The following is a 27,838-nucleotide window of genomic DNA, read 5'->3' on the forward strand; positions in this document are numbered from 1 at the left end:
CCATCACCCCAATTCATCTATTTTCCTTTCTGTGACAACTTTTGAAAAGAGATACTTTTGGTCCAATATATTGTACTGCAAAAAAAAATAGCATGGACCCTGGAGAGCATCATTATATGTCATTGAAAATGTACAGTCTGCTGAAAGGTATGACCTATTTACATACTGTAGCTCAAAAAGTCCAGCTTTAATTTAAAAATCTTAAAGTTTTGCTAAGTATCATACATTATTTTAAGCTATGAAAATGAAAAAATTGAATGCAAAAGGAAAATTTGACCAGATCTTGTTGTGATTGTCCTGTCCAACAGAATACAAAGTCAGTAATAAAAGTGCAAAAGGACAAACAGAGTTTGAGTACAACCATTTGGTTTTGGCACCAACACTGACACTTGCCAAATTATCCATTCCATTACTCTTAAGCAAGCAAATGCTAAACATTTTCAACTCTTTTCAATTGTGTAATTTTACTTTTCTCTGAAATGTAGGAAAATAGCCATTAATACTATTTATGTGGTGTTTATTACATGACCAAACAAAAAACTCCACAGGTTTCAAATATTGTGCCCAGGATTTCACAAATTTTTCCCAAACGTGGCTTACCAGATTTTCACGAAAGACAACCTCTGCCACAATGATAAATGAGTGGCCACAATCACAATACTTCCTGTAACTTTCAATGCCATTTAATGCAATCACAAAATACTAAAACATCATTGTAGAATTGTTCATTATATTCCTGTAATCCAAGGCTATGTACTCCTCACAAAGAATGGAATTACAAAGGTTGAAGCAGCTTTAAAAAACTAAAGCATATGTAGATATTCATAAAATACCTGAAAAGAGCCCTAGTAATCCCTGACAATTTCAATATTCAATTATTAGGATTTAAAATACTGTACACTAAAATCCCTGGCAGTAATATATAAAATTACATTGGTAATGTTTATATAACGTATTGTTATATAAACAAAAATGATGTACAAGAAATGACGAAAAATTCACTGTACACTTAATTCCACATAAGAGAAATTCTGAGACCATGCCTAAAGGACAAATTTCAATAGTGCTTCTTTGAAAATGAGTATTACACGTAAAAATCTTTCTTTAAAACCAGACATTTTCACTCTGCCAGCCTTAAATATAAAAAGAGCACTGACATCCACATTTTGACATGTTCACTAGAACATCTGCTCTGCTGCAAAATGTTGAAGTGAGGTCTGTGTGGGGGAAAAAAAATGTTCCATCACAGTAAATGGTGACATCATGACAAGGAAGCCTTGGATCTGAAAGTTTCAGTACTCTTTAAAATATTTATTTCTTTTTCATTTTGTTTCTTGGAGTATTCTTCAACAAGTTCCTGAGTTTGAGGTAAGTTCCGGTTGCCTCGGAAAGATTGTCATATTCAAAGGGAGTAATTCCAGTTGCAAATTTACTCATGTCAGGCACTACAGAAATTCTATTCCCCTGCACTTCTGTAACATTAGCACTAGTGCTGGCCCTATCTGTTTTCTCTAAACATACTCCATTTCTTCTGAGAGATTCTGTAGAAGTAGGGGTAGAATCCTGAATGACTCTACTGCTCTCTGTTTCTATTCCAGAGTTCTCAGGCTGAATGTTCTCTTCCCTGTGCTGAGTGTCTTTAATTGAACTGATATTTTTTTCTGTTAAATCAATGGAAGATGCTTCAGCAACTGGACTCCCAAAGTTATTTTCAACTGAGCCCATTTTATCACTCGACTCTACTTCCATGCAGATGTCTGGTTGAACTATTGCTGGTGAGGAACTGGTAGAACTTTTGGTTAAAGGAGAATCACAAGGACCTTCTGACTCACTAACAGTACCTTCAGTCTGTTCCAGTGCAGCCCAGATCAACCGCTGCTGTTCCTCCAGCTCTTCCAATGATAAGATATCTTCATCCAAAGTTTTGTCTATAATCTGGGGAGTTACTGACTGAGTATTTCCATCTTGTAGTGAATGTCCCGCTGGAGAACAAGTTGAAGGAGTAGACGGAGGGGTGTCCTTTGGAAGCGGGGGACGGGTTGGAGTAGGTGGTACAGGTGGGACAAATGTGGGTGGTGTAGAAGGGGGTGTTCCCTTGGGTTGAGGAGGAGATGATAAATTTATTGGGCTTTCAGGAGGCATGGGTGGAATATAACATAATGGCTTTGAAGGTTCTGAATCTGTGGGAGAAATGCATGAAAGTACTTAGATGAAAAACTGAATTATCAACTTCAGTACAATACATCAGAGTAACTTTTATTCTAGAGATCATAAGCAATCAGGGTATTAATGGGCAATACCTTTCTAAATGAAAAGCAAAAAAAATTAAGATTTCAAATTATTCCAATTAATAATCAATTACAAAAGATCATTAACATGAAATAAAGCTATTTCTTCAAACATGGATGCTGCTCAAACATTTTGCTTTCATATAAAGTATTTCAAATATATGAACAGATTTTTTTTAAATCTGTATTTTTAGTTATGTTTGAAAGAAACTGTTTAGAATAGAACGGACAGAAAAACAGTTCACTTTTTTCATCCCATATGGAACACAGTATCCTAGTAGAGGAAAGATATCTAATGTTTGGTTAGAGCCAAATCAGTAATGACACAACACAAATGACTTTCAGGGCACCCAAAACTGCTTTACAACCAATTAATTATTCCTAGTTATTTAACATACAAAATGTAAACTATTATTTAGTACAAAAAAATCTGAATATTTACCAATATATTTAGTTGAAAAACACGTTTCTCTTAAACTCTCCTCTATCTATAATAAATTTTGAACCTAATATATACTTCAGTGACATGCCAAACAGTCCAAGTATACTTATTATCAAAGTACATCCATGTCACTATGTACTACTGTGAGAGTCATTTTCTTGGAGGCATTCACAGGAAAGTAAAGAAATAACAGAAGAATTTATGAAAACTATAAAGACTGACAAAAAAACAATTTGGAAAAGACTACAAATTGTGCAACTAAGAAATAAATAATACTGAGGACATGAGCTGTAGAGTCCTTGAAAATCAGTCTCCAGGTGGTGGAATTAATTTGGTGTTGAGGTGAGTGAAATTACCCATACTGGTTCAAGATGGTTGAAGGGTTCCTGAACCTAATGGTGTGGGACCCAAGACTCCTGTACCTCCTGCCCAATGGCAGTAGTGAGAAGAGTGCATGGCCTGGATGGTGGGGCATCTCTCCACTTCTGATCTCCTAATGAGGACTGACTCATGAGCCTCCATTCCATAGTCGATAACATGCTCTTTGGTTTTGTTGATATTAAGTGAGAGGTGGTTGTTATGGCACATTTCAACCAGATTTTCAATTTACCTCCTATGCACTGATTTGTCAACACAGTTTCTAGGTATTGCAGGATTTAATTACTGTATCCAACTGAATTCTTAAATGGAGGATATTTATGAAAACTGTTATCAGAACCTCCGCTTGACAAAAACAACACGTTATACAATTCAAGTGACTATTTTTGAAAACCTTTTAAATAATAAAAAAATAAATTTCAGGAGTTAGGCTATTTTTCAATATCCAAACAAGAACTTGTACTTAAACCCTCTTTAAATGTAACAAATTGCTCATGGTGGCTATTAAAATCATTATTGCTGGAATGAGTTGACATCAGACCACAGAAGAAAAATTCAGACAGAACAAAAGTTTAATCACGAAGTCTAAAAAATTAACTAAATGGATTCTTCTCTGGATTATACTCAGAGATTATTCTCTGGATATACTTTGAGAAATTAGCATACAAATATGGGTAATGTTAGAATAAATAAATGCTAGTTAGAGCCTTTAACTTAAAAACTGAACAAATAATATAAACTTAACCAATAACTTTAGACCAACCTAGTTACTGTAAACTACACACTCTAATATGCAGAAACAGTTCACTGAAATTAAAGTTTTCTCTCATTATACCGGCTATATAAATAGTACAAGAAAATAATAAACACAATGACAGGGATGAAAATACTAGATTTTCATTAAGCATGCCCAAGCACTTTTAGAGCCAGAACATTCTTGGTTCTACCATGAATGCCCACAAGAAAATGAATCTCAGCATAGTATATGGTGTCATATACTTTGATAATAAATTTACTTTGAACTTTGGGAACAGGCACACAATAGGAAGGACTCGTTTAACTTCCAACTAGGATCAAATTGTAAAGTTTGATTTTTGTACTTTCCGTCAAATCTACACCAAAGAAAAAAAATCAGAATATTTGCAGAGATGAAGCTTTTGTCTTGATATTCTTTTTTAAAAAGAGAACTATCATGTTTTTGTAGTACAATATGAAAGATTTAAGTACTGTACCTGAATCAATATCCATGTCATAAGCATAGGTATCTATTTTTTCAGACTTGCGTTTCTTTATACCATCAAGGTTTGTGTCTACATCTGAACTCCTTTTGTTTGAACTGTGTTTAGTCTAGGAGGAATAAAAATTGCCAGTTAATACACAAAATAAATACTTCTACTTTATGTTGATGGCTCAATGTGGTGATAGCTTTAAAAATGCACTGTGGCATGCTACAATTCCTCCTTGTTTGTAACGCCTTAGCATGTGGTACTTCTATTTTGAGGCTGTGCCCTCTGCTCCTAGACTCACCCACTACAGGAAACATTTCCCCACGACCATTCTATCTAGTCAATATTCAATAGATTTCAACAAGATCCTCCCTCGTTCTACTAAACTTCAGCGAGTATAGGTCCAGCACCACCAAACACTCCTTCATTCCTGGAAACAGTCTTGCGAACCTTCTCTGGACCTGCTCCAATGTTACCTCATCTTTTCTTAGATAAGAGGCCCAAAACTGCTCACAATACTCCAAGTGTGGTCTGACCAATGCCCTATAAAGCTTCAGCATCACATCCTTTTATATTCTAGTTCTCTCGAAATGAATGCTGACATTGCATTTGCCCTCCTTACCACTGACACAACCTGCAAGTTAACCTTTAAGGAATCCTGCACAAAGACTCCAAAGTTCCTTTCCAGGCTAATTTACTTTCATCGGCCTCTGTCCCTTCTTAAAGAGTTGAATGACATTTGCAATTTTTCAGTCCACTGGAACCATTCCAGAATCTAGTGATTCTTTAAAGATCACTACTAATGCCTCCACAATCTCTTCAGCTACCTCTTACAGAACCCTGGAGTGTATTCCATTTGGTCCAAGTGACTTATCTACCTTCAGCTTCCCAAGCACTTTCTCCGTAGTAATACCAACTACACTCACTTCTGTCCCCACACTCAAATTCCTATCATGCTCGTGTCTTCCACAGTGAAGGCTGATGCAAAATAGTTATTAAGTTTGGATGCCATTTCTGTGTCCCCCATTACTACCACACCAGCATCATTTTCCAGCAGTCCGATATTTACTCTCGCCTCTATATATCTGAAAAAAACATTTGGTATTTAGTCTTTTATATTATAGCTATCGTATCTTTATGTTTCATCTTTTCCCTCCTCGTGGCCTTTTTAGTTGCCTTCAGTTGGTTTTAAAAAGCTTCCCAATACTCTTTCTGTTGATTTTTGCTATATTATATGCCCTGTTTTGATTTGCTTCCCTTGTCGGGCATGGTTGCCTCATCCTCCTTTTAGAATGATTTAGAATGTATCTATCCTGCACCTTCTGAATTTCCCACTAGAAACACCAGCCATTACTGTTCGACTGTCATCCCAGCTAGTTTTTCCTTCCAATTAACTTTGGCCAGCTCCTCCTCATGCCTCTACTTCCCTTTACACCACGGTATATATCTGACTTTAACTTCTCCCTCTCAAACTGCAGGGTGAATTCTATCATATTATTATCACTGAAAGGGTTCCTTACCTTAAGCTCCCTAATTAAATTTGGTTCATTACACAACACCCTATCCAGAATGGCCTTTTCCCTAGTTGTCTCAGCCTCAAGCTACTCTAAAAAGCCATCTCAGACGCTTTCTATAAGTTCCCTCTTGGGATCCAATATTAATCTGATTTTCCCAATTCCCTTGCACATTAAAATCCCTCATGACTATCATAACATTGCCCTTTTAACATGCTTTTTCTATTTCTCACTGTAATTTATATCCCACATCCTGGCTACTGTTCGGATGCCTGTATAAAACCCATTTGGGAGCTTTTCCTGCAGAAAAGAACCACAGTTTCTTTGATCTCTCTCCATCACTCACAGTTTAGTTTTCCCTCAAAGTGAAATAAAACTCTTCATTTGTGAAAATCCACTTTCAGTAGTGTAAATGGAAGTATTTTAGAAATATTGCAATTTATAGTATAGAAATAATGAAAAATATTCTACACTAATTAGAATACTACACTAGGCAGTATTTGAGACACTCATTATTATTTTTCTTTATACAAATGAACTGTGTCAAGTAATATTAATTTACCTCAATTTTTGTGGGAGAGGACGTGGAGAGGATGTTTGCTATAGTGGGGGAGCCCAAGACCAGAGGAACCAGCCACAGAATAGAGGGATATCCATTTAGAAAAGAGATGAGGAATTCCTTGAGCTAGAGGGTGATGGATCTGTGGAATTTATTGCCATGATGGCTGTGGAGGCCAAGTCATTGAGTATATTTAAAACAGAAGTTGACAGATTCTTAATTAGTCAGGGTGTCAAAGGTATCAGTCATAATGGCATTGTAAAGCAAACTCCTATGACTTATGAATTCATTATTTACTGGATGCATCACAAATGGTTATGGAAGCAGAATCCATAATGGCCCTAATAGTATATAACAGGAAAATTTGAAAGGATGTGGTGAAAGGATAGAACAGGATTAAGTTAATACTTCTTAAATTGCTGACATAGTGTCCTTCTGTACTTATAAAATTCTATGAAACATTTTTACCCAATTTACTCAAGATTATTTATCAATATATTCAACATTGTTTATTGATACAATTCAGTGAAAGCTCTTTCAATGACTAGTGCTAAGCAATTTTTATCACTCACGAAGAAATATTAAATGTGTAATGGTGATGCCAAATTCACAAAATCTAATGTTGTACAATGTTTGCTTCATCAAAAGAGGATAAGAAAGCAGGCTATAGAATCCTGTATACATCAAGATAATGTTTCTAGGAGTTGGCTGGACTCTAATCCACACTTTTCCACAAAGATGTGCAAATTACACTATCTGGCACCCCAGAATTAACACTTTTGATTATTTTCTTCGAGGATGCTGCTGAGATCTGAACTATATTAAGCTTGATCCCAATTGCATGGCAACTTGGTCATATTTTGTTTATATTTTGTTACTGTGAATTTATAATTTTTGACTTTAAACTTAAAAATATCTACATCAATAGTCTGACAAAGTTAAAAAAAGGGAAAAAGCATGTGAAATCTTAAAACTTACTGCAAAATAATTAGCATTCAATTGATGTGCAAAGTGTTCCTTAAGATGATGAGTTTGCATTGGAATTGAACCGTATTGTCTCCATTCCTGGTGACAAAGATATAATAAGCAATAAGTGAATAACTATCAGTAATATCTTGTTGGCATTCATATAATCAGCAGATTAACCAGAGATAAAGCAATTATTATTGCAGTTATAACTTGAGGATTGCAATAGTGATGAAAAATAGTTATGCAGTAGCAGGAAAACAATCAAAGGATAGCTACCAAAACTGTTGAATTTTATTATATAGCTTTCTTCTGTAAGCTGTTTTAAACTTTATTCACTGAGTGTTAGAAATGATTAGAACTTTCACAGCTGATACCCTCACACTTGCAGTCAATCATCAAAGGTTGTGTTTCATATTTCTGCATTCAAAGATTTGACTACAAACCAGGGTCCTTGTTGAGAGAAGATACTGAGAAAACTATACTGCAAGTTATTTAGCAGAAAATTTGTTCTGAAGGACAGCTAATGCACAGAAACAATCAGGTAGGTCATTCTGGGTCTAAGTGATTATGATAATTAAAATAAATAAATAGCAAAATCAGAATTTAAAATAGTACAAAGGATAAAAAATAAAAATAACTTTAATTCTAACACTGTTAATGGGAGAAATGTAGAAGGATGCTACCACTTAAACCTTGATCCAAGGGGCCTGTACTAGCTCAGCTGATGATATTATTTAAGTTTGGTTCTGGCTACAGGGACCAGAAAGCACAATTAAGCCTGAAGCACAGAGAAAAATATAAACCAGGACCCGCAGACCAGGAACTTGCTTTCCATAATATCCATGTGTTTCCTATTGCAAATAACACAAGACAATGACAAAATTGTGAAACTCCAAAGTCAAAATGACTGTCAGCACTCATTGTCTTGACTGAAAATAGTTGGTTAATTACTGAAAAAAATCAAAATCTAACTAGTTTCTCAGCATATATGGGATAGCTCAGAGTAGACTAAATATGGTGAAAGGAGGGACATAAATCGGACTATTGCAAGTGCAATGCTTACATCTTGAATCCCTTTTGGAATGACAGTATTGAACCCCGCATAATCTATTAGTTTACTTGTGTCATAGGAAGGAAAGTGAGCTTTTGGATGTTGTTTGTCATGCTCCATTTCACCATCACTTGTATCTATAAATAAAAGTAATATGACAGTTAAAAAAAGTTAAACTGTGCGCATCATCCTTAAATTTAGAAAACAATACAGATCCTTCCATTTAAAACTTAACTTAAAAAGCTAGAATGTTTTTCTTTATTGTTGCAAATCACTGCAATAAACATTATGTTTGACAATTGGATATAACAATATAATGTCAAAGCAATTCTCTGGCTGACTCATTTCATAAGTTTTCCTCATTGCTGTCCATATTTTATGTACTGAATAAAGGAAGCTAGATTATAATTCTGATACTAAATATGTATTTAACATATCTAATAGAACAAACTAGAATCAAGCGATGGTAATACCATTCATCAACCCCTCCCCACAGAATGACTTAGAACATTAAACAGGCCAAGGTTCCCCCCTTAAAGTCTTTTAATAATTATAAATTTACAATATAAATTTACCATATAGCAATGAGAAAAGGAAATGGTGTCATTTATCGGGAAGTGCTACGAAAACAGTCAATACTATTCTTAATCAACTTGTTTACAAAGTTCAGATTTGCAATACTTCACCTTTTCCATCATATAAAGCAAGACCTGAATTCTCTTGCTGAGTCTCTAGCAGCCAACCTGGTGGATAACCCAACTGACGCATCCGATAGATAAATGGTGGAAGTGTTTCATCTGTCATCCCAAGAGCTTCTCTGAGTTCTGCACTGCAGAAGGTAAGTTACACAACATTATTCAATGCTATGAAAAATAAAAAAAGGTGTACCATGGCAACAAGCAACTCCAGGAGAAATGAAGGTTCATTGTTGAGCTGCTAATTATATGACTTCTATAATTATAGCAAAATGCAAAGGTATGCTAGTAAAAAAATGGTTTTAGACAATCTATTTCATAAAGCCAGTTATTTATTGAGAAGGGGAATAAGACTACTTTTAGAGTTTTAACCGAAAATCCACGAAGGCACAATTCACCAAGTGGCCTCCTCTACCATGATCCTATTACGAACTAATTTGTAAGTATTTTACCTGATAATACCTGGTTTGAACTTTTCAAACCTCTCTGCATGATACCGCTGCTGAGATCCTGAATGAGGTGAATCACTGGCCATTGCATTGAACTCTTTTCTTTTCTCACTAATACGAGCAAGATCACGTGGCTATAAAGTTAATTAAAAGATATGATTGAGTTATTTTATGCTGTTATGCAAGAACTCTTCCCAAAATATTATAATGCCTTTATATCCTGACAAATGCTGGAAAATGATAACAGGTCTCAGTTAACTTGCTATTAATCAATTCCTCACATGCAGGTATGATTCATGGAAATGAGAAACAATTTTCAAACCAAACTGATCACATCTTAACCCTTTAATAACATCTGTATTTTCCATTTGGGTGAACCTATAAATTAACCTGGCACAGGGTATGATGCCACATGTGGCCGAGGAAACACTGCCTTTACTGAAACTAGTGATCAAGGTCACAATCTGTTGTTCCATACCATACAATTCTTTCATCACAAAAACTAGAGAAGGCAGCCACAGAGAAAAATCATAGCTTGTGTTATTTTAAATGTTGCTAACTTAAGCACAAAGAAAAAAATATGGTATATACTTTCATGTCAAAATGTCCCAAATCACTCTACATCCAACTTGCACAAAGCACATTAAACAGGATGGCAGATGTTCAAGGAGGGAGAATTGATTTTAGAAAAAATTCCCTGCCTTTCCTAGTGTTGTTGAGGCCCTTTAAGTCAACTGAAAATGGTAAATAGGCTGTAATTTTACATTTCGCCCCAAAGTTCATTATGTTTAACAAAGCAGTATCTTCTTATTGAGCAACACACAAAAATATTGGAGGAACTCAGCAGGTCAAGCAGCATTGATGGAAGGGAATAAACAGTCAATGTCTTGGCCCAAGAGGTCGACTGTTTATTTCCTTCCATTGATGAGCTTTCTGACTCGTTGAGTTCCTCTAGTATTTTGTGTGTTGTGTTGCGTTGCGCTGGATTTCCAGCATCTGCAGAATCCCGTGTTTATCTCCTCATTGATTTGTCAGTCTACAAATTATGCATTCCACTTCTGGAATTGGGTTCAACCCACAAGTTTCCAGCTTCGGCTTAATATGAATATGACTAAATATAACACTTGTAAGCTGTATTTGAGCTAAATTGTTAATACAGAAAAATAAATTAGACAGATACACAGAAGCATCACTTTTAAAGAAAATTAAGAACTGTTGAAATAATCAGCATTTAGAATTTTGTCTAATAGATTACCCTGATTTATGTAACTGCTAATCATTTTAAACAAGATTTCATTACAAGTCACAATGATCTTACCTTTGGACAATCTTTTAACTGATGTTCTGTTGAACCACAGTTGAAACAACAAGGTTTTGGCCTATTTGATACACAAAATGTTTTTGCTGCATTAATCTTGTATTTCAAAGTCCTTTGCTATTGTACTTCAAATTAAAAACAAGTACAATGAACTCCTCACACTTGTACATACCTCTTAGCTTTCATTTCCACTTCCTGTCCCTCCAAGGATACAACTTGAGCAAAAACTTGCTGATATCTTTGCAATTCAGTCAGGAATTATTCACTTCCAGAAAAATGTACTTTAAATGAACTTACTTATAGTTATTAAATTACAGGGTATTTTAAAACTGAACAGGAAGTCAATTAGTTATATAAAAGGTATGGACAGACTGAAATAACTGCACTACTGCCCTAATCTGGTAATTTTCTGTGAAAAATAAAAATGGCTCTATACATCTGGATTGACGGCTGCCTCATTTGCTTGCTCACAATTTTACTTCTCCACTTCAATCTGTAATATTCTTATTGTAGAACATTAATGTTGCAAAACACAAGAAAATTTTAACTAAACAATCAATCTCAACCTGATATAATTTTAAATTTTGAAAAGAATTAATATAATTATATGAAGTTCACTTCAATTCTGTTTCATGTACCTAGTCAGAAGATCAGGAACGTAGTTAAATATCTGAAATTTCCATCTTCAAATTACAGCTATAGTTGCTTTGTAAATCTAACTTCCAAATGTGAGAAACATTATACTACGTTATCTTGATGCTGTTCCTCTCCGCGCCTTCTGGCGTATCAGGTGGCCACCTTGCCATTTCTTTAACATTTGTCTGTTTTTTGTGAGGCTGAGTTGCTAGCTCATTGTTCCACCCAGCATGGATGGAAAGCATGCCAGCCAGATTCGAACCAGGGACCACTCAAAGTCCGGTGCTGATGCCACTACACCACTGGCCAGAGCAAGTTATCATACATTACTTATATATTCTGTATGTCTAGTAATATATTATTTGGTTATGTTTAAAAATCAATTCAGAAGATAATGTTCAAATAGGCATTGAACAAGTCAAATTATATAAAAGCTTTTCATTTAACATTTAGGATACTTGGGTACTTCCCATCCATTTGTCAGCTGTGGATTCTCATTTAACAACGGCTGCCCAAGTTTGTCAAGGCAAAAGCTGGTGAAGTACTGAACACTTCCCACAACCTACGTGAAAACAAAGATTTATAAAAGTTTCATATACTTACGTGCATTGTGTATGTAACATCACAAAAAAAAGTTGTTGAAAAGTAATAAAGTTGCCATGGCAATACTTGGTATATTAATACTATTATTCTACAAAGGCATTCAGAAAACCTGCAGACACCAAATTAGATCTGATGTTAACAAAGACATCGCTCTTCTCTTATAATTCACTAAATTTTAGAACTCGAATTCCTCTTGCAAAAAGGACACCTATATAACTCCAAGTTGCTCTGGGGGTCTCTGAGCGGCTGCAGAAAATTCTTGAGGGGGAGACTGAATGACATAAGTAGAACAAGAGATGAGGACCTGCATAATGAATTAAGGGAATTAGGTAATAAATTAAAACACAGGAACTCAAGGGTAGTGATCTCTGAATTACTTCCACTGCTACATGCTAGTGAGAGCAGGAGTAGAAAGATAGGCTAGATAAGTGCATGGCCAAGGAGCTGGTACAGGGTACAAGGATTCAGGTTCTTGGTCATTGGGAATTCCTCTGGGGTAGAGGTGACCTGTAAAAAAAAAGGGACAGGTTGCACTTGAAAAAGGCGAACCAATATCCTTGATGGGAAATTTGCTTTTACCTCAAAGGAAGGTTTAAGAGAGTAAAGTCAGTGAGAAGACAGGCACATGCATCAGTGAAAGAACGCAAGCCTAACAATCAAAATAGCAATGTTTACAGTAAAAGGGCAGATAGGACCACTGCTTCAAATTGTATCTATTTCAATGCCAATAGCCTAATGAACTGAGAATGGACTGCCTTTCCGGTCAAGATGGCTTCAGCCTGCAATGCTCCCTCAGTCGAAACCTTACAATCAGATAGCTCATGATAACAGCTTTCTTACTTCCTTTTATGTCTGTTTCTCACCTTAAATGTGTTTCTGGGACTGTTAGAGCTTGTGATTTACAGCCTAGAGATCATTTGAGTGATCCAGCACTTTGCTGGCTCCAAGAAGATTCCGTGAAGCAAGCACATACATGGACTGCTTCGATGCAAAGAAACTACGAGACAGGGTGCAAGCCGATGTCTGACTCTGTTTCATTTTTCAAACTGTCCATTAATCGCTGTTTAAAGTGTCAAGGAAGGCTGGGACATCAAGGCAAATGCAGAAGGCGAGCGAGCATTTCAGCACCCACTGCCTGCCTCTTGATTGCTGCCAGAAAAAGAGTCTGTGAGCGGCCTTTTGCTGTGTGGCTTCCTGCGGCAGGCGGATAGGTCTCTCTGCCTTATGTGGTGTCCCTCTCTTTCGATGAACATCGGAGATATCGGAGGATGGTATTGTAGTTCTGTGTTTGTGGATTAGACTATTTCATTTATGGACTCTGGTCATTTTCAGAGTTATGATTTTTATACTCTTTGTTTTTTTACTGCCTGTCCCTTTCCGTTTTCCATGCGAGGGGAGGGTGTTTGGGGTTGATGTTCTGTTAGTTTTTTGTATGGAGGAAGGATTGTTTTATGGAGCATCAATGTTCCTGTTCTGTTTTGTGCAGGGGAGGGTGGTTTGGGAAGCTGATCATCAGAATGCTGATTACAGGGATGGGTGGGTTTGATGTTTCTCTCTTGAATTACTTGCATGTTCTTTCTTTGTTTCGTGGCTATCTGGAGAAATACAAATTTCAGAGTTGTATATGGATACATGCTTTGATTATAATAAATAAACCAATGAACCTTTAGGGACTGGGATATAACAGAAATGTAGCCGAGAGAAGGGCAGGACCAGCAGTTCAATGTCCTGGGATACCAATGCTTTAGGTGTGACAGAGGAACAGGTAACAGTGAAAGGGGTGTTGCCTTTTTGAAAAGGAAGAACATATAAGTGAGTGGTAAAATCTGTTGGGAGTTATGGTAGTACAAGGAGAATAAAACTGGATTTGTGTAAACTGGTGCAAATGTTTCTAACTTAAAAGAACCACGATAAGATCTACATTTAAATAACATGCAAGTTGCAGGTCCAGATTTTGCAGAGATATGTTTCACTATCTTTTATACCGTAAGAAATGCCGAAGAATTTCCTCCATTATTATGGAAATAATAGGAACAGCTTTATAATCATCTTACCACCTCCGGGATAGTTACAAATCCTATCATCTGACCAAACTCAATTCTGTCTTCATTAATATCAGTTTACATTTGCTAATGAAAAGCAGGTGCTGGAACTAAACAATTTGACCCAATATATGTAACTAAGAAGTACGGTTGCTAATTTCAACATAGCTACTTTAGACAACATCAGATAAGTCAAGACACACCAATGATCAAAATTGAGTTTTCCAATGTAAATGACTCAGAAAGCATGACTTAAGTTCTGAATAAAGCAGATAAAATTTGGATTTGCCACTTACATGAAATGCCTCTTTTATTTTCTTTCCTGTATTTAAACTTTGTACTTTCAGTTGCTCTTCTAACAGCATACTTGATGGCTGTAAAGAAATAAATTCTTCTATACATATTTCAAGAAAAAACAATTAAGAAATCCTGTCCTATCTCAAATTATTTCAGTATATTTACCTGGGGCTTCACATTAAATGATGTTTTTTCAGGATCACTTTTCATTTCTTTTTCATACTTTTCTACCAAACCTGTGATGAAGTCTTCAATTTCTTGATGGAACTGCCTAAAATTAAAGTGGGGGACATATCAGACCAGCTGGTATCAAAATGGAAATGCTGTAACAGAAAGCAAGAAGAAAATCTTGAAGCTTTGATGCTTAATTGCAAACTTACTTTGAAATATTGTTATTCATAAATAAGATCTGAACCATTGGGCCATCTGTTTTGGAGTCGTTCACAACTATTTTACTGCCACAGATGAGAAAAGTTAGAAGTATGATGAAATCTTTTAAAACTTGGAAAATAAGTAATCTTTTACAAAAATACAATATGTAAACATTTTTTACATTAGTCACATAAATCATTAAACTTAATTTATTCTGTGTAACACATTACTTTGCACAAATATGGCAATGAAAAAGGTTAAGATTAAAAAACTAAAATCTTTGAATAGCAAAGATAAATTTAGAATATAGAGCTGGCCAATTATTTATATAAAATTTAATTCATCTATGTAGATAGCATTGTCAGCAATTGAAAAGATCTTTGTAATATGATAGATTACTAAAGAATTACAGAAAACATTATAAACACATTATCTAATATTACAAGCAAAATTTTAGGTGCACTCAAGATAAATTTTACCTTGGATGGGTTATTAGGTTCAACTTCCTCTTAAGTTCCTGATGTTAATTGACTTAAGGAAAAGACTTAATACATAGGGAATGTGATTTCCATATTAAATTTTGTTTTCTCCACACTAAACTTGAATATCACAGAATAGCAGTACGTTAAAATTTACCCATAGCTAGTGGTTTGCTATTCAATGTGACACATATGTAATTGCTGTAATGTTCCATTTACTAAATAATAGTATAAATCTTTACTTTGTTAGTAGACCTCTTTTAAAACTTCTATCACCAGCAGTACACTGGCATTTAAACCAAAGCAGATTTGATGGGCCAAATAGATGCCTCAATGATTCAACTGTCCTCCCCAAAATTAATCACAAACATAGAAAAGTACAATTTAAATTTGCAGCCAATATTTGCATTTACAATACATGTCAAACTGGTTTATAAACAAGTTCTGTTTTTACAGATATCTATTAGTCAGATTTGTCCACAAGTCAGAAAACACACAAAATCATTTTCTACGGTAACTGCATCTCCACAGTACAGTGTTGATAGTAAATAAATGTTGATATAAATTGGCTCTGTCTTCAAAAACATGTTACAATCATCCAGAATCTGAACGTCCCATACTCCTGCTAGTTTCAATGGGCTTGAACTATCAGTGCACAAATATCATTTGAAGCAATTAATTTCCAAAGCAACTCACGGGATTTCCTGTGGTTAAACCAGCAGCCTCTTCTTAAGAAACCATGGTGTCTGATCACTGCAGGGTAATTACATGTAAACAGGATTCTTTTCAAGACTGGTTCTTGTTTAATTTTAATGATACCTATACTCATTGTTAGTGAGGGTCCCATAACTACAGGAGGGCCTGTGACTCTTATCAGTGGAGAATATAAAATTCCCATAGAAACCAAGCAAAATAACCCTCACTGTTTTAAGACATAACTATTCATTCTCTATATAGCACCAATGCATGTGCTGATAAATTTTCATACTTTAGTAAAGGGTGAGGGATTAACCCAAGGTTATTTCATACTCCTTTAGCCTAGCATCAATAACATGCCATGCCCACTACCAAGAAATCAAAATAATTCAGCACTTGCTGAACATGACTTCTAATCATTGTGAACTGTCAATAATGTACTGAACATTTAGAATTTAGTGGCCTAATAGTTAATGGAAAAATCATCCAGAGATAAATCTGATTCTCACTGGGGTTGCCAATTAATTAAATCTGAATTTAAAATTCATATTAATCACAGAACTACTGAATTGTCCAAATTAAAAAAAAAACATGTCTAGCTCACTGATGTTCTTCAGGGAACAAAACATGCTGTCCTCACCCAGGTCTAGATTGTAGGTGACTTCAGAGCCATCAGTGTGGTGTGGAAACTCTCTGTTCATGACTGGAGACTCTTGTGCATTATAACTCTGGGCCATACAAGACTGTAAGACATTAAGTGCATTTGGGCCATTGTGTCTGCTCCACCATTCTACCATGGCTAATTTATTTCCCTTTCAATTCCACTCTCCTGCCTTCTTCACGTAAGCTTTGACTAACCAAGAACCTATCAACCTCTGCTTCAGTGACTTGGCCTCCACACAATTCTGTGGCAATGAATTCCACACATTCACCACCCTCTCTTTGGCTGAAGAAATTACTCCTCATCTCTGTTGTAAAGCGACATCCCTCTATTTTGAGCCAGTGCCCTCTGGTCCAAGACACTCTGAATATTGGAAACATCTTTTCCACATCCACTCTACTGAGGCCTTTTAATTTTAAGGTTTCAATGAGATCTCTCCCCATTCTTCTCAAAGCCAGTGAGTACAGGGCCCGAGCCATCACTTTCTATTCATCTGTTAACCCTTTCATTCTTGGGATAATTCTCGTAAATCTCCTCTGGACCCGCTCCACTGCCAGCACATTCTTTCTTCGACGTGGGCCCAAAACTACACACAATACTTCAAAAATGCGTTCTGACCAATGGCTTATAAAGCCTCAACATTACATCCTTCCTTTTATATTCTGTCCTCTTGAAATGAATGCTATCAGACTGACATCTTCTTATCCTGTACCCAAATTATCTGTTTTTTAAATATTCAGGTACAATGGAGTAGGTCCTTCTGGCTCTCTGAGCCACACTCCCCAGCAACCCCCCCCCCCCCCCCCGGAGTTAATGCTAACCTAATCTCAGCACAATTTACAGTAACCAATTAACCTACCAACCTGAACATCTTTGGATTGTGGAAGGAAACCGGAGCACAGGAAACCCACGTGGATACGGGGAGGACGTACAAACCCCTACAGGCAGTGGTAGGAATGTCCAACGTCACTCAAAAATTTCTTCTTGTTATTTACAAGTATCACTTGAGGAATACACACTGAATGCTGCAGGAACTCAGCAGGTTGAGCAACATCTATAGAGGGAAAAAGGGCAATCTGGACTCAGTGAAGAATCATGACCAGAAACAACAATTGTCTATTTCTCTCCATATATGCTGCACAACTTGCTGAGCTCTTTTGGCATTTTGTACATTGCTCCAGATTTGCAGACTCATGTGCCATCATTTGACAGAAGCGCATTGGTTTCCATATGTAGAAGACCTGTGATCAACTTCACCCTTCAAACACCTCCAATCTCTCCTAATTGCCAAGACAGGTGACTTGTCATACACCATTGAATAAAGAATCTAAATTTATTTCTACATTACTTAAAAGTAAAACTATCACCACTGACTCCAAATTCAATCTCCATTCCCTAGCCTTCAATTTCTGGTTCAGTATATCTACAATCCTGATGTCATATCTGACCCAGAGAATCTCCAAATCGCATATTCATGCCACCACAAAGACCGCTTAGCTACATTTGCTTTATATCACTAAACGTCACAGAAGGCTTGGTTAGGCTACTACAGAACCCAAATTTCTGCCTGTGATGCCACGAGACTTTTTTTTATTTCATGCAAATTCATTTCATTTAAAATCGATTGTTTTGTAATTCATTTCAAATTCTTTTCATCCACCATTCAGTTAGTATCACTTACATTTCAAAATGATTTTTAAATCTCCTCCCTCCCCATAGTCTAACCCCTCAATCATTGCCAAGCCTTGCTACCTTGTAGACGTCAGTCTTTCTCCAATTCTACAATTCTCACCATTTAACTGGCAAGTTCCCTTGCTTTGGAAATCCTAATGTAATCTCTCACACTCAATGCCTGCTAAATAATCTACCTCTTTGACCGAGGTTTAGGTTATCTGCATCTCAAGTTTTCTTTGAGAACATCCCTTAAAAAAGTCTGGGGAGATTCTACCCTACTAAAGATGCCGTACAAGTTTAAATTATCTCTAATCACTCGCACTGACGCCACATTTGCAATGTAACAGCAAAACAACAATGAAACAAACTCCACCACAATTGTTAGAAAGTCTGGGGTAAAGTATTTCCAGTCTTACATTCTATGGATTAGCATTAGGTAGGTGCATCAAATGTTATTTAAGAAACCAAGTATATCAATTCTGCAGTTTTAATAAGGAGTCTTTAAATTATAATATTTCAACAAAATGTCCCACGGAATTTATAACTATTGTCTGAATGGATACATCCATTGTCACGGATGTACTTACTCGTAAAATGGACTGTTTGCCTCACTGGATAAACTAACACAACAGCCACACTGTACGGGCGAGGACAAAAAAAAAACGAAAGTGTAACAGTCGGATACCCGAGAAAATTAAAGCTGCACACATGAGACGCACTGTAGGCCTGCGTTCTGGGCCTATCCGGTGAAGCCGAACAAGGAAACGAAACTATAATCAAAATGTTAGAGGCCAATTATGACAATCGAACAGGGCGACTACAAAAGGGCAAGAGCGACGAGGAAACGAGTGGCTGCGGTGAGAGAATGCCGTTAAACGGCCACTGTGCACCGTCTGCTTTGCGCGGCTTCTCCAACACGAGCCAATCGCTCCTCAGGCGCCCCGTTTGATTTTGCGAAAAGCATTTCCCTTAAACAGTAGGATATTCTCCGCCTTCAGGTAGTCCACACTTTCCTCGCATTCTTGAAGCTTCTTCCTCATACCCGCCACATCCTCCACGTCCTCAAAACTGTTGAAATGAATGTGCGAAGGTTTTGAATCCTCAAACTCCTCGAACAATTTACGGTCCCCGAAATCTAGTTCCATCCTCTCAGCAGCCATCTTGTCACCAGGCTGCGTGACGTTGCCCGCCCTGTCAAAGGGCGAAGTTCAGGGTTCACGCGATTGTGCCCTGGACAAACGACACCGGAGATCCGGAGTTCCGGCTGGAGTGTCGGGGTTTTACAGTATACGATGTCCTTCTGCAGCGCTAAAGCTGTTTTGTGAACTTCTGGAGGCATATGCAGATGGACGGTTGTATATCTGTCGCCATTCTGAAGTAAATGATCGAGACGAATCCATTGAAGTTTACAACCAAACGGCGAATGGGACTTCGTTGCAAATGCTGATGGAGTTCTCAACCGGGAAGGCATCAGCCGCTGATTTAGTTGTTGCGCTTTAGGTGATTTTATTTTCTTACTGAATAGAAACGGTGGCCCTTCCGTTCTGAGATCCTTTCATAGAAAGTCCGACGTTCGAACATGGTTTCTGTTGAACGAGCCCCTGTTTGCTTTCCAGAGTGGAATGTGGGTGTCAGGAAATTTAGATTTGTTTTCCTGAGCTCGTCCAATTCGGTTACGTTGTGCCAGAACTTTGAGGCGGAGGTTAGTATTTCAAGTAATATTATTATATTTATACCAGGTGGAAGTTCTTAAGCTAAAATGTATTTTTCTAACCAGTGTAAGATATAATTTGTAACATTTAGACATTAATTAATAATTATTTATCACTGGCTTATATGAATAAAGTACAGACAAAATTGAAATACAGTACCCTGTATATGGATTTCAGAATATATTTTGCAATGGATAAATTAGGGCGGAAGGACCTTCTAGACCGGGGGTCGGCAACCTGCGGCTCCCGAGCCATTTGTGGCTCTTTCACCTCTGTGCTGCGGCTCCCTGTGGCTTTGGGAAATAATTGGTCAGTATTTAATTAAAATGTATTTTATGTTAGTTTGTTAGCTTTTGAAATGTAATTCTAAATTTGAAGATTATGGTGATCTTGTACAATCTAAGTGTGGCGACACAATTCCTCACAATTAGCCAGCATTCCGGCTAAGGGAGATAGCCTACGGGGGTTTGTGAGTACGCGTCTTTTGCAGCATCTGCGTCCATGGGGGCTGGGTTGAGGGAGGCTTAAAAGCAAGGCTGTTTAGTTCGAATAAAGTTATTCGACTGCAGTTTACTGACTGCGTGAGCACACCGCTACAACGTGTTTTTATCGCTATTAATATACGTCACCACTGCCAATACCTGACACCCGCCAGTGCGCGATTTCTTTAATTTTTCGATCCAAGGTAAGCCAACTATGGAGAATTCTAAAAAAAGAAAAGTGACTGAAGAAAACAGAACGTTTAATGATACGTGGACAGATTCATTTGCTTTCACTGTTGACGAGACTGGTTTACCGGTATGCTTAATATGCAATGAGAAACTAGCAAACAACAAAAAGTCAAATGTCGCAAGGCATTTCCAGAATAAACACGCAGCCTTTGCTCAAAAATATCCGGATGGAGATGAGAGAAAAAAAGCCGTTTCGGAACTGATGCGGAAGGTTGATCTGAGCAAAAATCATTTCCAGAAATGGATGAAGTCTGGAAAATCAACGACATACACCAGTTATATTGCCGCTCAGGAAATAGTCAGGCACGGGAAGCAGTTTACAGATGGTGAATATATAAAAGAATCTTTCATTAAGATTTCAGAACATCTATTCACGGACTTTAAAAACAAGAGTGAAATTGTGCAGAAAATCAGGGATATGCCCCTCTCTGCAAAGACTGTCAAAGACAGAACCATAAAAATGGCAGAAGACATCACAAGACAGCAAATTAAAGACATCAATTCAGCTGTGGCCTACTCGATTGCCTGTGACGAGTCTAAAGACAAAGGTGATATTGAACAAATAGCGTTGTTCTGCCGGTATGTAAACTCTGCCGGGCCACAGGAAGAACTGATTGAGTTGATACCTCTAAAAGACCAAACACGGGGGGAGGACATCTGTGAGGCTGTCTTGAATTGTTTAAGAGCCAAAGGAATAAAGACCACCCATCTGGTGTCAGTAGCTACTGATGGGGCACCTGCTGCACAACAAAGTCCAGTGGCTGTACAAAGGGGAGGTGCTGAAACGCTTTGTCGCGTGTCTGGAAGAAGTGAAAACTTTCCTGGGCAGCAAAGGGCTCAACTTTCCTGAGCTGGAACAGCCAGAATGGCTGGAAAAGCTACACTTCATGGTAGACATGACAGCGCACCTGAACACGCTGAACACAGCTCTTCAACGGGGTAAGGACGTACAGCCCTGCACATGTTGGAGGATGTTTTGGCATTCGAGTGCAAGTTGACATTGCTTGCCAGAGATTTACAGAAAGGCACATTGTCTCACTTCCCCAATTTGAGAGAGTTCAAACAAGGTCACGACATGATAAATTCGGAGTATTTACATTCTGCAATCATCGCAATGCAAACATCGTTTGGGAAACGCTTCTGTGAGTTCAGAGAGGAAAAAAACACATTATCCTTCCCGGTCACTCCCCTAAGCATCGATCCATCCCTACTAAATACAACTGCATTGTCAGGTGTGAGTCAACCTGAACAAGTATGATAAATATTTTAATTGCCTATTATTTTACGTATATTCATATGTTTTCATTGTTCAGTGAAATAGTCCTTTTATTTTTCAGGTTGACAGCTGGCTGACGTTATTTTTGGTTTGCTGCTGGCGGCAAATTTAAGTTTGGCGTTTTTCATAAATACAAGAAGGACTCAAATAGACGTTGAGTATTTTACTTAAAAGTAACCTTCAACCCAACGTCTTTTTTTCGGAGTTCAAAATGTTTTTGTTGCATGCAGAAATGTAATTTCATTTTCTCTGCAGGAGTTCATCAATTTCATAAATGCAACACATTATAGTTTGTTTATACATAGCATAAAGGCAAAACAAAACGTTGTATGCAGTGTTATTTCATTTTAAATGTCAAGCGGGTTTTACGGCTCCCAGTGTTTTCTTTTCTGTGGGAAACGGGTCCAAGTGGCTCTTTCAGTGGTAAAGGTTGCTGACCCCTGTTCTAGACCCTGAGATGTAACACCAGCAACACGTGAAAATTGTTACTTATGGAACAAATGAAAGGCAGGGTATAATGGAAAAAGACTCACCAACTGATTATCCAACCATTCTCTCGTTTTCAAAGATTCAGGAGCATAATGGAGGATTTAAAAACCTTTCTTAAAGTTTCAACTTCTATTATAATCATATATGTTCTCACCTTTAGCGTTCTGTTTATTTTTAATGAATTTAAAATGTTTATTTTTGTGTTCCTGTTCTGGTTATTTAAAGTCATCATCACTCTCACAGGTACTCAATGCCATAGAATGTTTTGCAATGTATACTAGAAAGCATGCTGGCAAGTGTAAACCTCTTCTCACAGAGGTTTCTGCACCTTTATATTAACTTTCTTCAATAAATCTTAATTCTTATATTTGAATAATTTTTCTTCCTTTTTGAAAAAAGACAATGCTAAGATAAATCAATAGTGGTATTACATCCACCAATATACTGTGCAGTAGTAGCTACAAGTTACTATCTTTTCTGACCCAATCCCTCTTGTAAGAAAAGGATAACATCCCATTTGTTTTCCTAATTATTAGCTATGCCTTCACATTAACAGCTTTGAATTGGGACTGGATTGCCATATTATAATTTGGAAGGGAAATGTGGTAATGTTATTTTTTTTAAAAATAGCAGTATGTTTGTAAATTGGTACTTTGGTTTCATTGGAAGAGAGCAATTTGTTAAATGACAATAGTTGAGTTTATTGTCAAAGGGAAATAATGGTGGGAGAAGTCATTTTGTGAAGTTTATAATGAGTGTCTAGCCAAATGGATACCATTTTGCATTAATTTATGTATTATAATACATTACTCTCAGATGTTTTGAGTTTTTGTGTATGTTACTGTCTGAATGTATATGCCTGGGATGCTGCTACATGCAAGTTTATTATTGTACGTGCACTTCACTGTACTTGTGCATTATGACAAAACTTCTCTGATCAGTTCATTTATTTTTCTTTTGTCAAATATATCCTGTTGCTATTTAATGGCTATATTTAAAATTGTTGATTAAGTGAAGAAGGAAATGCCTATTTTGAGTACAGTGGATTCCAGCCAATTAGGCCATCATTTACTCAGGGCAGCTGCTTATTTGGGACAACTCTTAAAGACAACTAATTGAGAGAATAGCTGGGATTCCCTTCCTTTATTTAGGACACAATGCCGGTTAATTGGAACAGGAGACTGTTGCCAAAATGTTTCTAACCAGAGTCATAAGTGTGCCATTGTGCGGCCGTTTAACACTACGCTGTGCTTAGAGCAAAGTTTTTAAATAGCGTCAGTTTTGTGTGTGCGTGCGTGTTCAAAAAGCAGTGAATTTTGTCACAGATAGTTGGCGACAGATAAGCACCAAGACAATTCAAAACTGTGCTGTTCACTGCGGTTTCAAACATTGAGACCTGTCAGGGGTGAAAATGAAATGATTTCACTACTTCAAGCTAGAAACTACAAAGAATTTGAAGGTATTAAAATTTGTCTTACATGTTACAATTAAAATGAGGATGCAATTGTTGACAGCATTGTATAAAGGCTGTCCATTATCTGCACTGTGCGTCTGTGCTGATTTTGTTAATTTAGTTAAGAGAATGCTGCGCAGGTGAATTCCTCCATCGATAAGTATTAGGAACTAACACAGTTTTATAGTAGTGTTAGTGGTGTTCTGATTTGTTCTGTATTTTATTTAAGGACATAATTTGTTACTTAATTGGTCCAAAATGATCCCAATGTGTCCCAATTAACCAGAATCCACTGTATTTGCTTTTAGTGTCTAAAATTATACTGATACACAAAAAATTTCAATCATACTTTATGCACTAGGTTGCTAGTTACCATATTGTGCCTGAACTATTGGTAAGTTTGCCTTTCTGTGGAGTTTCTTTTTGACATCACTATTAACTAACTTTAGATAAATAATTCCTTTGGAGAATTAATGAAGATGTACTGATATACTTACAATCTGCAATCATCCTTCATGTTGTGATTTTTGGTCACCTTTACCATTGCTGTACTGACTGTCATGTCATAATAAAAATAGTTGTGTCTCTTGTTCCTGAGATTTCTGTGGGCTATCAGGAAACATAAATCTCTCATCACTTTGCATTGCTGTATAGTCCATTTTACAGATGAGTTACTTTATCTTAATAATGTATTGGGGGGATAAATTTATCTTGCAGTGATTTTTGGATTGTTTTAGATGACTAAATATGGCATTGTGTGTTAATTTAAGTATTTTCCTATAATATACCAGGCAAGGAAAATATCCATGATTGGAAGACATTTAATTTTGAATGTTATTATTTACTCTTTGGGAGAAGAAAATTGAACAGCAAGCCTGATCTTGTATTACTTTGAAAATATTTTTTGGTCATGTGGGTAGTAACTGTAAGAAAAAAAAAGTTTATATTTAGGATAAATAAAATTACTGAAAATTGTACACGTAGAATTTTTTTTTCTGATTTGGCACATTCTTTCATGAATAGGGCCAAATATCTTAACTTTGGGTATTTAATTATAAGTATACAGAACTTAGGATTTAGTATAGCAAGTGGCAAGCTGGTCTGCACAGAATTGAATCATGGTTTCTCATCTCCACCACTTCTCTGATTTTTCTGATCTACCACCAGGATACATAAATAAACTCATCTTGGAGTTTATTTTTTTGGTTGGTCAGAAAGCTCTCAATCTACCTTACTTGAATGTTAAATGTCAGAAAAATTAGATATATTGCAGAAAAAAACATTGACTAAGCTTTTTTTTATATGGAAACAAATTTCTTACAATTAACTTTTTTATCTTTAGGAGAATTTAACTCCTCTTTTCCTTGGTGCTGATGTTATTGCTAAAACTAGTGTTCGCACTGAAAATCATCCAAGAATTCATGCAAAATTTGCAAGGAGAGGATTGGCAACTAAGCTCAGTTTTAGTTCAGGTAATACATTAACTCTTTGTTTGAAACCACAAGCTAGAATCTGTCAAGACTAAATGTAAATCTGTACAAGGTTTGACACTCAGACTGGCCAGATTACTTTGCAATTTGATTTGACTTCTGATGGGTAACCTACTATTCTTCAACCATGTGTATCTCTTTATTCATCATCCTTTCTCCTACTGTCTTGCACTGTGACCTCCTCATGCCTAATCACATGTAACCTCTGATGTAATATCTTGGTATGTTACAAACATACAGAATTGAAATGGGCTTTTTAAGTCCTTGACATTCAGACTGACCATGAAGGATTGAATTATCTTCTATATTTTCTCCTCATAATTTATTTTCAGAACTTCGATTTGAAGGACTTAAGATGCCAACCATGGTGAACAATTTATGGTTTTACAGCATTCAGGGGCTCTTTCGAATTGCTTTTGAGATGTACAGTAAGGAACAACAGCTGGATGTTCTGGTTGCCTTGCAGGTACAGTTAAATGAAATATAGCATTCATAATTTAAGTGGCAATGAGTCTTAAATCATTATTTAGCACATTCTAGCCTTCAGTATGTTTTATGAATGTTTGTATTATTGATCTGTAATTTGTTTGCAAGTAGTTTAATGTTGACTCTTGCTAGTTTTGAATGTGTTCATTTGGTGCAAGACTGTAATAGTATAAACGTGGAGACCGGAGTAGAGGATTGTGGGTTTAGACCAATGATACCAGCCTTGCCAACTTGCAGAATCCGTCTTCACCTGCATTGTTGCTGAAAGCATTATGGCATTTTTTAAAGATGTTATATCGAATCAAATGACTAATAATATTTTGGTTATTTTATCCACCCCACCCCCCGACTCATGTTAGGATTTATGGAAAGCACGAATAAGTGACCCTGTTCTGAATGAAAAATATGATGTTAAGGTTCTACGAAATTTCCTTGGCAAAGAAGAGTTTGTAAATTGTCTTCCTGATAAATGGAGCCACGAAAGTTCCTCTGCACTACACCCAAGCATTCAACCTGATATTTTATGTAGCACAACTACTTCAATTTTAGATTGTACCTATAATAGTATTGCCAAAGAGTGTGATCATAACTACTGTGTGCAAGAAGCAAGTTTACAACAAACTGAAGAAACTTGCATAGATAACTCACTACGTGCAGAGATTTTGAGTAATGATCCTTTGTCTCTTAAGTTTAGATCAATATATCAGAACTTTAAATTATTACCAATGGAAATACAAAAGGAACATGAGAAATCAATTATATCGTTACTCGATTTTGTGGAACTCCTAATAAGTGAAACTATATCGGCACAGAAGTTGGCTGACATGATACTGCAACTTTTGACCAATCTTAAAAACTTCATTATCAAGACAGAAACCACTGAAACAGAGGTTAATTCTATTTATTGTAATCACATGCTGTACTCTGTAAGTAAATGGTTAGGACATCAGTTTTATTCTGCTAATGCCTCTATTAGCAGGCAAGTAGAGGAGTTTAAAACAATCCACATCAATAAAATCACAGACTTACCACCTGCTGAAGAACTGGTGGATAAACTATTTCCTGAAGCTATGAAGGTTTTGCTGTTATGCTGGATGGGGCTTGATGACAATTCTGCCTTGTGGAAACTGCAGAGTGAATATCCAATCGTGCTGCTCATATTAGAATTTGCCAATCATAATCTAATCACTGGTGTTGCACACGTTTTATATTCTAGCTTAATCTGTAAATAAATTTGTGGAAGAATTGCCTATGTAAACTGGATTTACTGGTTAGTATCTTTTGGAGTGAAAATAATTTTGGAGATTATTTTGATCATAAACAGTTGGTTGCTTGATGAAAACTTTGGGTGCATCAGAAATGGACTCACCCAAAATGGCTAATGCAGATACTTTTCCATCCCATTCCCTGGCCTTTCTGCAATCTTGAATTCAACAGTTATGATCTTTATGGTCATATTTTCAACTGCATCAGCTTCTAAGTATTTATTATGCATTGTAAGACACATTTGAACTAATGTACTATAGTTGACATGGGTGTTTTATCAGGGAGAAAAATGGTTTGGTAACGGCATGTTACGATTAAAAAACTTGGGTCAACACTAGGTTTGAGAAATAATGACAATTAGAAATTAGAATGTTGTTATTTTGTTCTTTATGCTCATTTTTTTTTTGTTTTGTATGGGATCTGGAATAAATCATTAATTCTTTTGTTGAAGGATGACAAACAGTCTTGAATCATTAATTGGGAAGAGTATCCTAATGAGCAGGACTTTGAAAGGAATGCCCAAAGAGAATGGGGTGGCTGGAGCTTGTTATCACATACCCCTGCTATTCAGTAACATTACCATCGC

General features: G+C 36.5%; 2 protein-coding genes across 3 annotated transcripts; one reads left to right on the forward strand and one right to left on the reverse strand.

Moving 5' to 3' along the window:
* Positions 1-500: 500 nt before the first annotated feature.
* Positions 501-19,519, reverse strand: zcchc8 (zinc finger, CCHC domain containing 8). 2 transcript variants are annotated; one of them, XM_059988216.1, is made up of 14 exons: positions 19,333-19,519; positions 15,319-15,359; positions 14,848-14,922; positions 14,633-14,738; positions 14,467-14,544; positions 11,984-12,087; positions 11,062-11,127; positions 10,890-10,950; positions 9,575-9,705; positions 9,114-9,256; positions 8,440-8,564; positions 7,386-7,472; positions 4,341-4,455; positions 501-2,180 (listed from the first exon to the last, which is right to left on the reverse strand). In XM_059988216.1, the coding sequence occupies exons 1-14, from the start codon at positions 19,507-19,509 to the stop codon at positions 1,312-1,314; spliced, it is 2,178 nt and encodes a 725-aa protein (XP_059844199.1). In that variant the 5' UTR covers positions 19,510-19,519; the 3' UTR covers positions 501-1,311. The 2 variants fall into 2 exon arrangements, with proteins under 2 accessions (XP_059844199.1, XP_059844200.1); XM_059988217.1 differs by having other exon boundaries at positions 15,319-15,356; positions 19,335-19,431.
* A 400-nt stretch (positions 19,520-19,919) lies between these two features.
* si:ch211-110p13.9 (uncharacterized protein LOC562347 homolog) lies at positions 19,920-27,702 on the forward strand. Its single transcript, XM_059988222.1, has 4 exons — positions 19,920-20,051; positions 25,353-25,482; positions 25,833-25,966; positions 26,346-27,702. Exons 1-4 carry the CDS (start codon positions 19,929-19,931, stop codon positions 27,216-27,218), a joined length of 1,260 nt encoding a protein of 419 aa, XP_059844205.1. The 5' UTR covers positions 19,920-19,928; the 3' UTR covers positions 27,219-27,702.
* The last annotated feature ends 136 nt before the right edge of the window (positions 27,703-27,838 follow it).

This window comes from Hypanus sabinus, chromosome 13, assembly GCF_030144855.1.
Source record: "Hypanus sabinus isolate sHypSab1 chromosome 13, sHypSab1.hap1, whole genome shotgun sequence".
NCBI lineage: Eukaryota > Metazoa > Chordata > Chondrichthyes > Myliobatiformes > Dasyatidae > Hypanus > Hypanus sabinus.